Source organism: Dermacentor variabilis, chromosome 11 (genome assembly GCF_050947875.1).
Source record: "Dermacentor variabilis isolate Ectoservices chromosome 11, ASM5094787v1, whole genome shotgun sequence".
Lineage (NCBI taxonomy): Eukaryota > Metazoa > Arthropoda > Arachnida > Ixodida > Ixodidae > Dermacentor > Dermacentor variabilis.
This window is the reverse complement of record NC_134578.1, coordinates 62,236,467-62,248,638: the sequence shown is the minus strand read 5'-3', so window position 1 is coordinate 62,248,638 and position 12,172 is coordinate 62,236,467. Positions and strand designations below refer to the sequence as shown.

Here is a 12,172-nt window from a genome sequence, read left to right as displayed (position 1 = left end):
TCAGACCGTTTTGAAACGCGAGAGGTTTTGTGACAGGTGAGTTATGAAAGTAAGGAAGTACACTCAACCACAAAATTTTAGCCGAACATGATATCTGAGATAAAGATGAATACCTGCACAGCTTCACAACGCAGCCTAGCATTCGCACATGCAGTCTCTACTAGTATTTGTGAACAACATTGGGATTTGCGGTTTTTCTCACTACATTTACAAGCTGCTTGGAAATTTGACGTTTTCCCATAACCAGTGGTCCGTAAGCTTTTGTGCGCGAATACTAGAAAGGCTAAATTTGCCCTTCATTATTGTAATAAATGTTGCACACATTACACGAGCACATGAATATAGTGGTGGAATCAGATGCATGCCTCAAAATTACCCGATATAATGATTCAATTTACACATAAATAATTGCATCATTTGAACCTTACGTGGTAATAGCTGGCATAATGTAATTGCACATCAGTCGCCTGGGTAAATACAGAAGTAATGTGACTGGATTGATAGAATTCCGTGAAATGGCAGAACGGTGCAAATTTCTCGCATTCTCTCGCTTTTCACTTTTCGAGCATTCCACTTAAAGTGTACTTCGATGCACCTTCAGCGTTTCCATAGTACATTTCCGCAATGTAGTTACCATTTCGTTTGGCAGTGCAATATCTTCAAATTTATAATTTGTAGGCCAATGCAGACAAAAGCTCAAAAAACACAATGTGGCTTCGCGTAAAGTGTATGGTCGCCAGGTTGCCTGTTTACAGGATTCATATCTCCTATAACATGAACACCTTAATGCATTGGCAAAAACGCACTAGGAGCAAGTTAAAGCACCTAATGTAAATTCAGTGGTTTGAGTGGAAAATTGGCAATTCAACTCAGTTGCAGTTGACTTCCTTTTGCCCGAAATGTACATCGCTTGTGTCCTACACGGTCGTACACCAGCGATGTTTGTGTCTTTACAGATTTTATTAGGCGGTCGGATTAGGCACTTCCTGGTTCTGCAAAAATCAGTACAAATGTCGGATTCAAAAAGCACGAGATTATGTTTCAGAAGACATTCAAATGATACCTATTCCTTTACAGGTGATATCAAGATTGCTATGTAGCTACACTTGCGAAATGTATATTTTGTTGTACCTTGATACAAGGTGCCTTGGCAATTCGTAAGCGCAAGATAACCGGCTAAGCAATGAAGATTTTGCTTTAACACTAAAAAAAGCTGTGAAAAACGCGTAAGTTTCGCAGTGTTAGGAAATCTCAAGATGTTTGAGCAAGCCACTTGGATTCGGTAAGCTAATAGTAACGTTCTCGGTATCTGTCAAGGCGTTTCCCCTGGGACTGTCACCTACGAATTGTGCAGATGCTTCAATATTTTTTTTTGCTAAAGAACACCCCATTCTCACGCTGAATTTTCTTTAGAAATCTTTCTTCCTTTGAATAGGATTAGGTCTAGAATAATGTTGCTGAATTGACATACAATGTACCAGAAGATATTTCATGAGCTCCGTTCACGAACATAATAACTGTAAAAAATTAATGGGGATCTTCAATGGAAGTCACCTTTGCTATTTCGGTAGTATATTTATCTCCTAACATTTTATACAAACACTACTAAAAGTTCAATGCGCATTTATTGAAAGAATATTGTGCGTTTTGGTACACCATAGGTTCTGCAACTAATAAACAAGTGTATGCTGCCACTTCACAAAGTACATTAGCTCTAAGTCTCTGTTCTCCAGTCTCCACGTGTAATGTCCATGCGTCGTCCCAGAATGTTTCGCACCATTCCCGCATCTGTAAATAAAAATGATTGTTTTTTTTATTTTTTCTAATGTGAAGGCAACGTTCCTGCCAAAATTGACATCTTGTTTCCCTGTTCGCGAAGAAACATACACCATACATATATATCTTATTCGCATCAAAACGCAAATTCAATTTAATATTAAACTACTGTGTCATTACCTTAACAATATACGTTTATTTGTTTGATGCATTTAGTTTGCACCACTGTTAGCTAGCACTGAGTTGCGAGAAAAATCCACCCAATCGTAGCAATTGCTACAAAGGAAACCGTGTTCCTCTAAAGAAATGCCTCGCAGTTGAAGAAAAATTCGTCCAGGTCCGGGACTTGCACCCGGGACCAACGCATTTCCGAGGCAGCCGTTGTACCATCTGAGCTAACCAGGCAGCTGGCGGGTGGCAGGGCGACGTCGAACTTGTCAATAACTCGAAACAAAGGCAAGAGTTCTCCGTAATAGTTCTCCGGAAACCCACATGCTGGAGAAAATAAATATGCAGAGGGAAGATGGGACATCCACCCAATTATAGCAGTTGCCACAAACGAAACCTTTATAGGTTTCTCTAAAGAAAAGCTAGAGGGTGGCCGGACGAAGTCGAACTTGTCAACGACTCAAAACAAAAGCAAGAGTTTGACGTAGAAAATTTGAAAGCAGCATAAAAACTCCTGATACAGCTTTCTCTAAGCCTCCTCCCAATACGTGCTACATAAAATCTTTTTCCGAGCGTGAGAGAAGCCTGCGAATACACGCCTAGTGCCTCGAGCTACCAGTCGCGCTGCGATTTTCCGTATACGTATTCGTGGGCTTCTTTCAAGCTTAGAAAATCATTTTTATGTAGCACGTATTGAGCAACAGAAAGCTGCATCCGGAATCTTCCATGTTGCTCTGCAATTTGCTATTTAACCCTTTTCACCTAGTAAGGGTAATTGAGAAGTTGAATATTTATTAAGATTTGTTATGGTAATCAGGCGGAATGCAAAAAGTAACCTTAGTGTCTCCCAGCGACGGCACCGGGAGATCGCTCCAACATAAATAGTCGGAGCGATCCATGTCGTCTTCGAAACACGTAAAAGCCTCCACTTAAACTAACGGTGCGACATGCAAAGTACAACAACTTTTTTTTTACCAACCGCTGCATGTGAAACAGCCTTTAGCAACTTCCACAGGTTCGAGTGACGCGAAGACTGTTACAACAAAGCCAAGCAGGAAAATCATCATGTTCCCTTGAATAAAATTTATAGTGGAGCCAAGGCGGAGATACAACCATCCGCTAATGCCGTGGGTCTTGGGTACATGCATACTGGCGTACCTGATGACCCCGAGTGCGTATTTGACTCGTGCCCAAACGATGGCAGAGCAGCCTACGGTCATGCGGTGACGTCACTCACTAGACTCGAGTTTGTCTTCTGCTGCGGTCTCGCTAGACTAGCTTCACTTTCCTGTGTTTGTTCGCGCTCTGTGTGTGTCGAAACTGAGGGAAAAAAAGAGCAATCAAAACAATAGGTGCATTTCAATACCCCGAGAACAATAAAGTGGTACCATTTTTGCCAAACCCGAAAAATTGAATTGTCTATCACGAAGTTGCGCTGCCGTATACCTAAGTTGAACTTCTATCTACACAGGTCTGGTCTGATCCGCTCACCCTTGTGCTGATTCGGTGGCGAAGCGGAGGCAATAGACCATTTTTTGTTGTCTTGCAGGCGTTTTTCTGTTATAAGAAAACGACTACTGGAAATACCACTTCGCAATATTGGCCTAAATTTATCAGTGCCTGTGATCCTATCTTTTGGAGCCTCCGTTATAGGGTTCAGTTTGAAAAGTGTTTTCTTGGCAATCTAAGATTACCTAATCGAAACGAACAGATTAGCATGTTAGACTGATTGTTCTCCCTCCTCACAATAGCTTTCTTTTATTCATTATTTACTATTAGATTATCTTTTATAGATAGTTTTCTTCTCACTGATTTTTCCCCACACAAAAATTTTACTTTTTAAGCTCCAACGCTGAATTAGTTAACTCACTTGTTTTTGTATACCTAATTTAACCACCCGATTCATGACCAATCCCCTACTGTGGGTATGTGCCAAAGCCCACTCAGTCGAACAACAACTTCTCAAGCAAAAAATGTATGTCTACTGTACTGAAAGTGTATGCCTAGCAATGATGTTCTCTTTGTGGAATTCATGGAACGTGGTACGACCATCACTGTAGCCTCGTAGCCCTGTAGTGCTCGCTTAGCACGAGGATCTACAAGTACTATCTGTATTTTCTGGTCTTAGTTTTGCAAATTCCAGAATTAGGAGCACAACAAACGTTAACAATTCACTGTTTCGCCAATAGAACCACTTGACGTGGCAGCCCAGTGGCAATTAGCGTTGCCCTGCTAGGCTTGAGGTTCATGATCTTACGCGGGCCGTAGTGGCTGCATTTCGATGGGGGTGAAATTTGTGTAGGAATGATCGAGTGTAATTAAATTTAGGTTAAGTTTAGAGAAAGCCAGGCGTTAAAAATTATTTCACAGTCCTCCCCTAACGCATGCCTAGTAATTTATAGTGGTTTCGGCATGTAAAATACATAACTAAGTTTCTAAGAAAAAACACTTTTTTTTGTATATCTACAGGTCTGGAGGGCTGGGAGACGACTTCGTGACCCAGTCATAAAACATTCCATCAAGGCAGTAAATTGCAGTTTATTCACCTTTCGGAATTAACAACGATTGCAGGCCTCATTCTCAATTTTGCGTCGCTAAAGGGTACTTTAGCTGGATAAGAGTTGTAGATTTCCCTGACAATTCTATTCACTTGATGTTGCATATATACAAATATTTGAGAAGACAAGTTTCTATATTTCAGTTATAAGCGCTTAATGTTGAGTTGCACCGTTCTCTATTATGATTCAAAGTCATTAAGCATGCTTTATGGTATTTTCGGGCAAATAAATCTCATTACCACTTTTTAATGTATATTGTTTAGTTACTTAGATTAGCATAACGCTAACATTATTCAACGCACCTTAAGACAGCTGGAAATCACCGCTGCGTAAAGCGGTGATTAGCGTAAAGCTTAGCGTAAAGCGTAATGCTTAGCGTAAAGCTAAGAAATTATGCAACAAAACAAAAGATACAAGACAGGACAGCGTATGTACATTGCTGAGCATTTATATATCTCACTTATTTAGTGTTTAGGGCTCCAGCTATCAACACGGTCAAATACCAACAAACCTGAACTTCGCGGTTAACTTGTTTAAGCTTTAAATGGCTGGAGCATGCTTGAAGAACGAAGTATATTGAAAACGATATTTAAGCAAAGCTTTTCATGTGTTTTTGTTACGCGATAGCGCTAGTTCAACGTCGCGAAACGTGCTCGCTCCATGGTAGGAACTAAAATAGAAAGGTTTATGGCGAGCGGACTATTAATAATGCAGAGGTGAGCTGCCTCACGGCATGTGTGTCAAGTTCATTTAAATAATCTTGCGAAGATCCGCACTGCAGCACAAGACTACGTAGCTTTCTTTTTCTCACTCATTTTCTCTGCCGTAGTTACAAACTTTCCCTGTGAAATTTTACTGTGAGGCCGTTAAAGCAGTGCATGCATTACCGCACCGCCGCGACCGCATAGTTTTGGAAGAACAGCAAGAAACATCGTTCGTGATAAGCATAATACGTTGGGGAGCAACCGATGCAATCTTCCCTTGGTAGCGTTAAATCATGCAACCCCCTTCGGCTCACAGTCACCTTCGTTGACTGGTAGTCACAACACGTGGCGTGCAGGTAGGATTTAATGGCACTTGGACTTTATGCGGAACAACACAGTGACGACAATGAAAATAGGCGTGGTGGAAAATGCGCTATATGACGCCAAATGACGGGAAAATGCACCATATACCTGCTAGCGCAATAAAAGCCCATATTTGATTTACGGTGTGTTTTCCACTCATGAATGGACAGTTTAGAAAGAGGTAACGCTTTCTGCCTGCTTCGGTCAGTGATTGCGCTAGCTAACCACTGCAAATACGCCGTGTTAATTCTTATAGACTATGTCGATACTTTTGAAGTTCTCCTTCCAACATAGACGGCATGTAGGCAGCAGATCGTGCAAATTATATCTCTAGACTAACCGAAATATTATTTTCATGTAGATGGAGTGCATTTCGCCTACTGCACAAGAAAAGGTTGCATTGGCGACTAAAGGAGGCTTGGTAACACGTTTAGTCACAGCTCATGGGCGTTTTGCAGTCATGTACGCGAAACAAAATCATTTCATGCACATTCACTCGTAGTAAGGGTAAAAACGTTACCTGTGTGTCTGTTACGGTGTGCCAATAGTCAACTCCTGGCGCCTCGTCGGCCGCCGGTTTTTTTTTCGCAGGGTATTGAAGGGGAGAGTGCCAATGAAATCCTGAATTGCTGCAAAAATTTCCTGTAGTGTTGCTGCTCCTTTCAATATTTCGGCCTCTGTGAGCCCAAGAGGGTATGTAGCTGCTGATCCACCACTTCCTTTGGGCCGCCTATTGATATTGGGGTATACTGTTCCAGTCAGGCTAGATGTTGTAGTACCTGTAGAGACAGAACTTACTGCGGGACCTGTTACGCTTCCTTGTGGGGCATGTGGGACAACACTGGCGTGTCCGGATCCTATTCTACGGTCTCCTGCAGAACCCACACCTAAAGGGTGTCCTGCTTCGGGAATGTTGCCTGTTGTAGAAGGTGTCAAGTTAGTATGGCTTCCACCTGCTCGTGCACTATCTTCACTAGATTGTGGGAGAGTATTGAATGATCCACCTTCACTTCCGAGACCACCTGTAGTGTATCTCAGGCTTCCATATCTTCCCCTTCCTACCATGGAGTGCGTTGCGCCAGGGTGGTGTAAAGCCCTTGCTGCGTTTCCTTCTGAATTATGTGAGAGAAGATTGGAGTTTACGGAATCTCTTCCACCGCCTTGCGAGTTGGAGCCAGGTACAGTTTCTGGGTGTGCTTTTTCTGTCTCGTTGCGTACTGCGGAACCTCCTGTTCCGCGGTGGTTCCGCACTGCAGATCCACTCTCTTCCGTAGGCTGTGGTTCTCCACTGGAGTGCCTACCCCATGTTCCCCGGCCCCCTGCAGAATTTCTTACAACTGGGGAAGATGCTGCCTCCTCTCCATTACCTGCTGATGAAGTCACTGGACCGGTGCGGTGCCGGACGTCTGTTTGGTTTACTTCTGCATGCAGTGACTCCCTGTCGGCATGGCCACCTCCTCCTCTGGCGCCTGTTGGGGAGCTTCTGGCACCTGAAATGGCTCCTTCTGCTGGCTCTTTGACTCTTGCAGAATTCCTTACATGAGGGCTTTGTCGGACTCCGGGTATGTTTCCATCTGTAGACTGCGGTTTCATATTGGTATATCCGGCTTCTGATGCGCTGCTTCCGGTTGAACCAGCAACACTTCCTGTGTATCGCAAATGTACTTCGTTGCCTGGTATGGAATGCGTTGTATGAGGTGAGTAAGCGACTCCTTCTCCATTATCTAGTGGAGAATTGGAAATAGCAGCGGGATAAGGGCCTGATATTCCGTGTTCTGGAGTGGACTCTGTTGACATATTGTAATGTTGTCTTCCCGCGGCATTGCCATATGCAGCGTTCACTAAAGCACTCGAATGTCCTGATCCTGCTTCACTCACTTCTGTTAAGTCTGTGCCACTTGTGCTTCGCCGGACACTTGATTCACTGCCTCCGGTGGGCTCTGCAACGTTATTCGCTTGTCGGGCTCCTGTAAGTTCTCGAACAGTATTCGGCGCTTCTAATTGGGGCGTTGGTGGTCGGGTATTGCTTGGAACGGCGTAACTGGTGTGTCCGGCTACTTCTGCCTGCTGCTTCGTCGCTGTGTCTGTAAAATGAACGTTTCCAATTACACTAATGCCGGTGCGTTTTTCTTTTACCAAACAAGGTATACCAGTTGTGATTCAATGACTTACAAAATGACATTGAATAGTGCGCCAGTAGGTATCGCCGGCTTGTAATTACAGCATTACATCTAGAAAATTCACTATAAGTGAATAAGGAAACGGATGAACGAAACCGCAGTCTGTTGAGTACCGCCGCCGACGGTCATGGAACGTGCACGTTGTATGTGTCACTAGTTCTGGAAATATGCAACTGGTGTTTCGTTAATTCTTTTCAAGCGTGGAGACAACCAGAACAGAGGCTGGTTACCGAGAAAAGAGACACAATCCACAGAGTGGTATTCAGTACCTGCTGGCAAGGCACATATAATTGCCAGATTTTTCAAAATCCTGTTATGACTTATTTGCGTTTATTATTGGGTCACATTATTTGTGAGCCACACAACACTGTGGCCCACTGATCCTTATGACTTGTGCAGTAACGCAGCAGGTGACTTGCAAGAGAGAATTTCGATGACTCGACCAGGCAAATCTTAAGACATCTTTCCCTAAAAGTAAATTAGAAAATCCAGATAATTTTGTCAGGCCGTCAGATGAACCAAGAGATTATCATTGGCTATCTCTCGAAGCAGCCAAGGGGTTCACGTATCTCTACCTAAAAGCAAGACTTCAGCATTCTCAGGACACCCACTTTATGAAAATATGCGTACGAAGATTGCTTAAAGGTCAAATCCAGCGTGCCCAGTCTACAAATACCATGCAATGCGTCCAGGCTTTGCATTTTCCTAAATACTATTATTTCTTATCACCTGGCAGCTCTATTATTAAGCCTGCTCTATGGACCTCCAGCAGTATTGGACACCAGAGGTCGGTTTACCCACTGGCACATAGTTAACAACCAAACTACACTGGTTTTACAGTGAAGCTGTTAAGGGCTACTTTCCCCACTATCGTTCCTTCGTGTAGGAAAAATCCTGAATATAGTGCAATGCCACGCCGACTCGCGGTGGTGGTGACGGAGGTGTTAAGCACTCCTCATATGTGGGCCGATCCCGAAGATAGTTCAATGCCGGGCCGACCCACGGCGGAGGTGCTGTTCACTATTAAGGGGCCCACATACCCAGCTTCGCCGGACACCATTGTTCACCGAGTGGAGGGGCACTGAGTTTTTTTAACGCCCTTCCATCGAATGAAATTATCTTCTTGCAGATGTTCACGTTCATACTAACTACATGAACTTGCAGGCCGCCATCCCTTCTCTATATTGCTAACATCATAACTAAACCCAATCGTCCCATAGAACTTCGCCTGCGGAGTATTGCAGATATCAAAAAGTAATTAAGTAGGTAAATATTGTGTTCGAACAAACACGCCTCGTAGATTAAAGCATAAAAATGAGTTTATCGCTATCACTGTAATTGATTATTTATACCCAGAAAATCCTCAGGCTGCTAACCCGATAGGACTTGACACTGCAATAATTAGCACTTATATTTAAGAGAAGCCAAATTCCTCACAGTAATCGATCGAAAAACAAAGAGCTGCCGACTTTATATCCCGCGACAGGACGAGCTTTGTTTGAACTGGATCATCAAAGGCAGGTATCTGGCGCTCTATAGTTTACATCACATTAACAGATATATGTGTGAGAAGTCACGCTTTGCCCCTAATATAAAAGCCGGGCTTTCAGATTAATGTAGCTAGCATATGAACGCGTGCTAAGCATTAGAGCTTAGCAAAATTTCTGAAAACAGGGCTTTGCTGAGTTAAAATTTTTCTTTCAATATGAAGGATTGGTTCTGCAATGCCACACTAGGGCTTGACACTGAAAAATATATGTGTACCAAAGCAAGGCTATGACACGGTTGCCGGCATCAAGGAATGAAACTTGAAGCTGGACAAGAAACTTGAAACTGGTATGAATTCTAAGCGTATGGACAGGTAGGCTAGAAGCAATACATCGAAACAGCATTATTTTCGTACTAAATAGATTTTGCGCCAAAACAACAAACACAAGAAAGAAGACGACACCACGGGTGTCTTTTTTGTGTGGGTTGTTGTGGCGCAAAATCCTTTAGTATGCAAGATCTCCAACTGTCCCATCAGTTAACTCTTCTAAAGCATTATTTTCATTCACTTTAGGCTTCTTTGTCTCAATTTTTAGTATATGCCGGGCTAGGAAATCGAATGAGTTATACTTCGTATCAGTTATGCCGGTAACATTATTTCTCCGCTTTTATTATTTTGCCCGCGATATTACTTGATTGAACTGTGCAAAACTTTATGTGCGTACTTACATACACCGCAAGTGCGTTGACATTCATGCAGCGTGGGAAAATTGTTCCCTCTGTATGAGCATCCTTGCTGCGGAAAGCACATTCCTTTGAAAATGTCGAAGTAGTAAATGGTGGTTGTTTGGCGACCAGCGCAAAGTACGGCAGGCCGCTGAATAAAGCAATGGACCACTGGAAATGAAGAGAAACATGTGTTAAGTACAGCCGACAGATGTTAATTTTTAAAATGTTTTTTTTACGGGAAGGGAATAATACAATGAATACATCAGATAAATACATGCATAAAGTGTAATTTTTTTAATGTTTAGGGGGTACATCAAAACACTTCCAGCTGTTTTATCATTGCACACATCACCACTGCCTCTATAAGAAACACGCTGCAACACGATACAAGTAAAAAACAAGTAGATATGTACCGGTGCAGGTAAAGAAAGAAAGATATATGGTCAAGTTTGCAGATAGAGAAAAATCTTCGTTTGAGTTTCTTTGAGGCTAACTGTAGGTTAACGTTTCTTTCCATAATTAAAGTTTTATTGCTCAGGCATGTGAATGAAACATTGAGCATTTTCTAACAAATGAGATAAAATAAGTAACGTAGCAAGGGCGAAGTAATGCTTCAGAGGTAGCGATACCGTTACGAATAATTCGCAGTAGGACAAGATGCGCACTTAGCAAATTATTTCCTCACCACTCCGGCATATCCAGCTACATTCCCAACCTGTATTAAATGGCGCTTCTGTGTTGCACGTAGTCTTGCAGACTCTCGAAGCATGGTCAAAGTAGTACTTCAAAGAACTGCAGTTCTTGCGTACGGTCTGTTGTTCTTGATAGTGGCATTTCAAATCTAAAGGAGGCGAAAAATTAGAAATAGAACAATCACGAGAGAACAACTGTAAACAACCCCCATCCATGTTTATAATATACATGGAACTTCTTGTTCACATAAGCTTAAAGCAAGCCACAGCGGAAGTATTCAAACTTTCTGTACCATGCTGATAGGCCAAGAGATGTAGCTACAGCCAGACAATACGCGAAAGCATGGTTTCATCGAAGCGTATTATAGTTTTGCATGCAATCCAAACACCTCTGCAGTAACAGTATCGGCTGATATCACGTTAATGAAGCGCCTTACGTGAAATATTAGAGTGGTTTTGAAACTTCTAAACAGCTAAATTTAATATTTACCTTCATAATGTTGTATATTTGCAAACGCTCTCTATTGCTAATCATCGTATTACTCCAACAAGTAGTTATGACTATGACAATGACCCTACCACATTTCATTTGTGCAAATATGCTAATAATTCTTTCTCTCAATACAGCATCAGATCTCCTTGCTTCGCTTATCGTTTAGAAGATAATTAAAAGACGATTTACCAATGTAAATCACGTTGTTGTTTATATATGTGACGAAGTCTGAACATTGAGCGCGCGGTGTCGGCAAAAGAAAGAGATAGGAGAGGCGCGAAAAGCGCCATCGAAAGAAAATAAAAATGAGCCTGAAGGGTTAGCTTTGCAAGAAGATCGTGCCTTAGGTGTTTCCTGTTCATCGCGACATTCGTGACCTCGGACCATGGACACTGCCGCACCTTCTAACTGTGCCCCGACCGCTCAGCTCGACATCGCTGCTCCTGTTTCTATGCTTATCCATACTACACTGTCAAGATGCCACCGTACCACCACAAGCATCCAGACATCTAGTTGCTTCAGGCGGAGACCAGCTTCCAGGCCACGCACATAACCTGTCAACAGACCCACTGCGCCTACCTATAGCTGCTGCCTTACCTGGTGACCTCACTCTCCGGGTGCGTGACCTCTTGACTGCACCTCAGTCTCCAAAGCCCTACGACACCTTAAAGGCTGCTACCGTGGAGCGCACTGTCCTTTCCGAGAGACGCCGCCTGCAAGGGCCCCTATCACCACATAGCTCGGCAAATGTCAGCCATCCCAGCGCCTTCGACACATGCAGCATCTACTGGAACCACAGGCCACCACCTTCGATGAGGCACTTCTCAAGTACCTGTTCCTCTAACGCCTCCACGTTCATGTCCCAACGGTGCTACTAGGCGGATTGGACCATCACCTTTCTGCGCTGGTGTGCTTGGCCGAAAAATTCTGCGAACTGCCATCCCCTGACCTCGTTGCTTCTCAAGTGGCCGTACCCGAAACCGCTAGCTTTCATCCAACTACTTCGCGATCGTTTACAAAG

General features: G+C 43.2%; 1 protein-coding gene across 2 annotated transcripts in view; it reads right to left on the bottom strand.

Annotated features, from left to right (window-relative positions):
* Positions 1–1,587: 1,587 nt before the first annotated feature.
* The window catches only part of LOC142564859 (uncharacterized), a 67,240-nt gene continuing 56,655 nt past the window's right edge, over positions 1,588–12,172 (bottom strand). Inside the window, exons 5-8 of one of the 2 annotated variants that reach the window (XM_075676040.1) lie at positions 10,652–10,807; positions 9,967–10,134; positions 6,090–7,653; positions 1,588–1,788 (exon numbers count right to left, since the gene is read on the bottom strand). In XM_075676040.1, coding sequence (XP_075532155.1) covers positions 6,101–7,653; positions 9,967–10,134; positions 10,652–10,807 — 1,877 coding nt within the window. In that variant the 3' untranslated portion in view covers positions 1,588–1,788; positions 6,090–6,100. The remainder of the gene's footprint in view (positions 1,789–6,089; positions 7,654–9,966; positions 10,135–10,651; positions 10,808–12,172) is intronic. The other variant, XM_075676039.1, reaches the window with a different exon arrangement.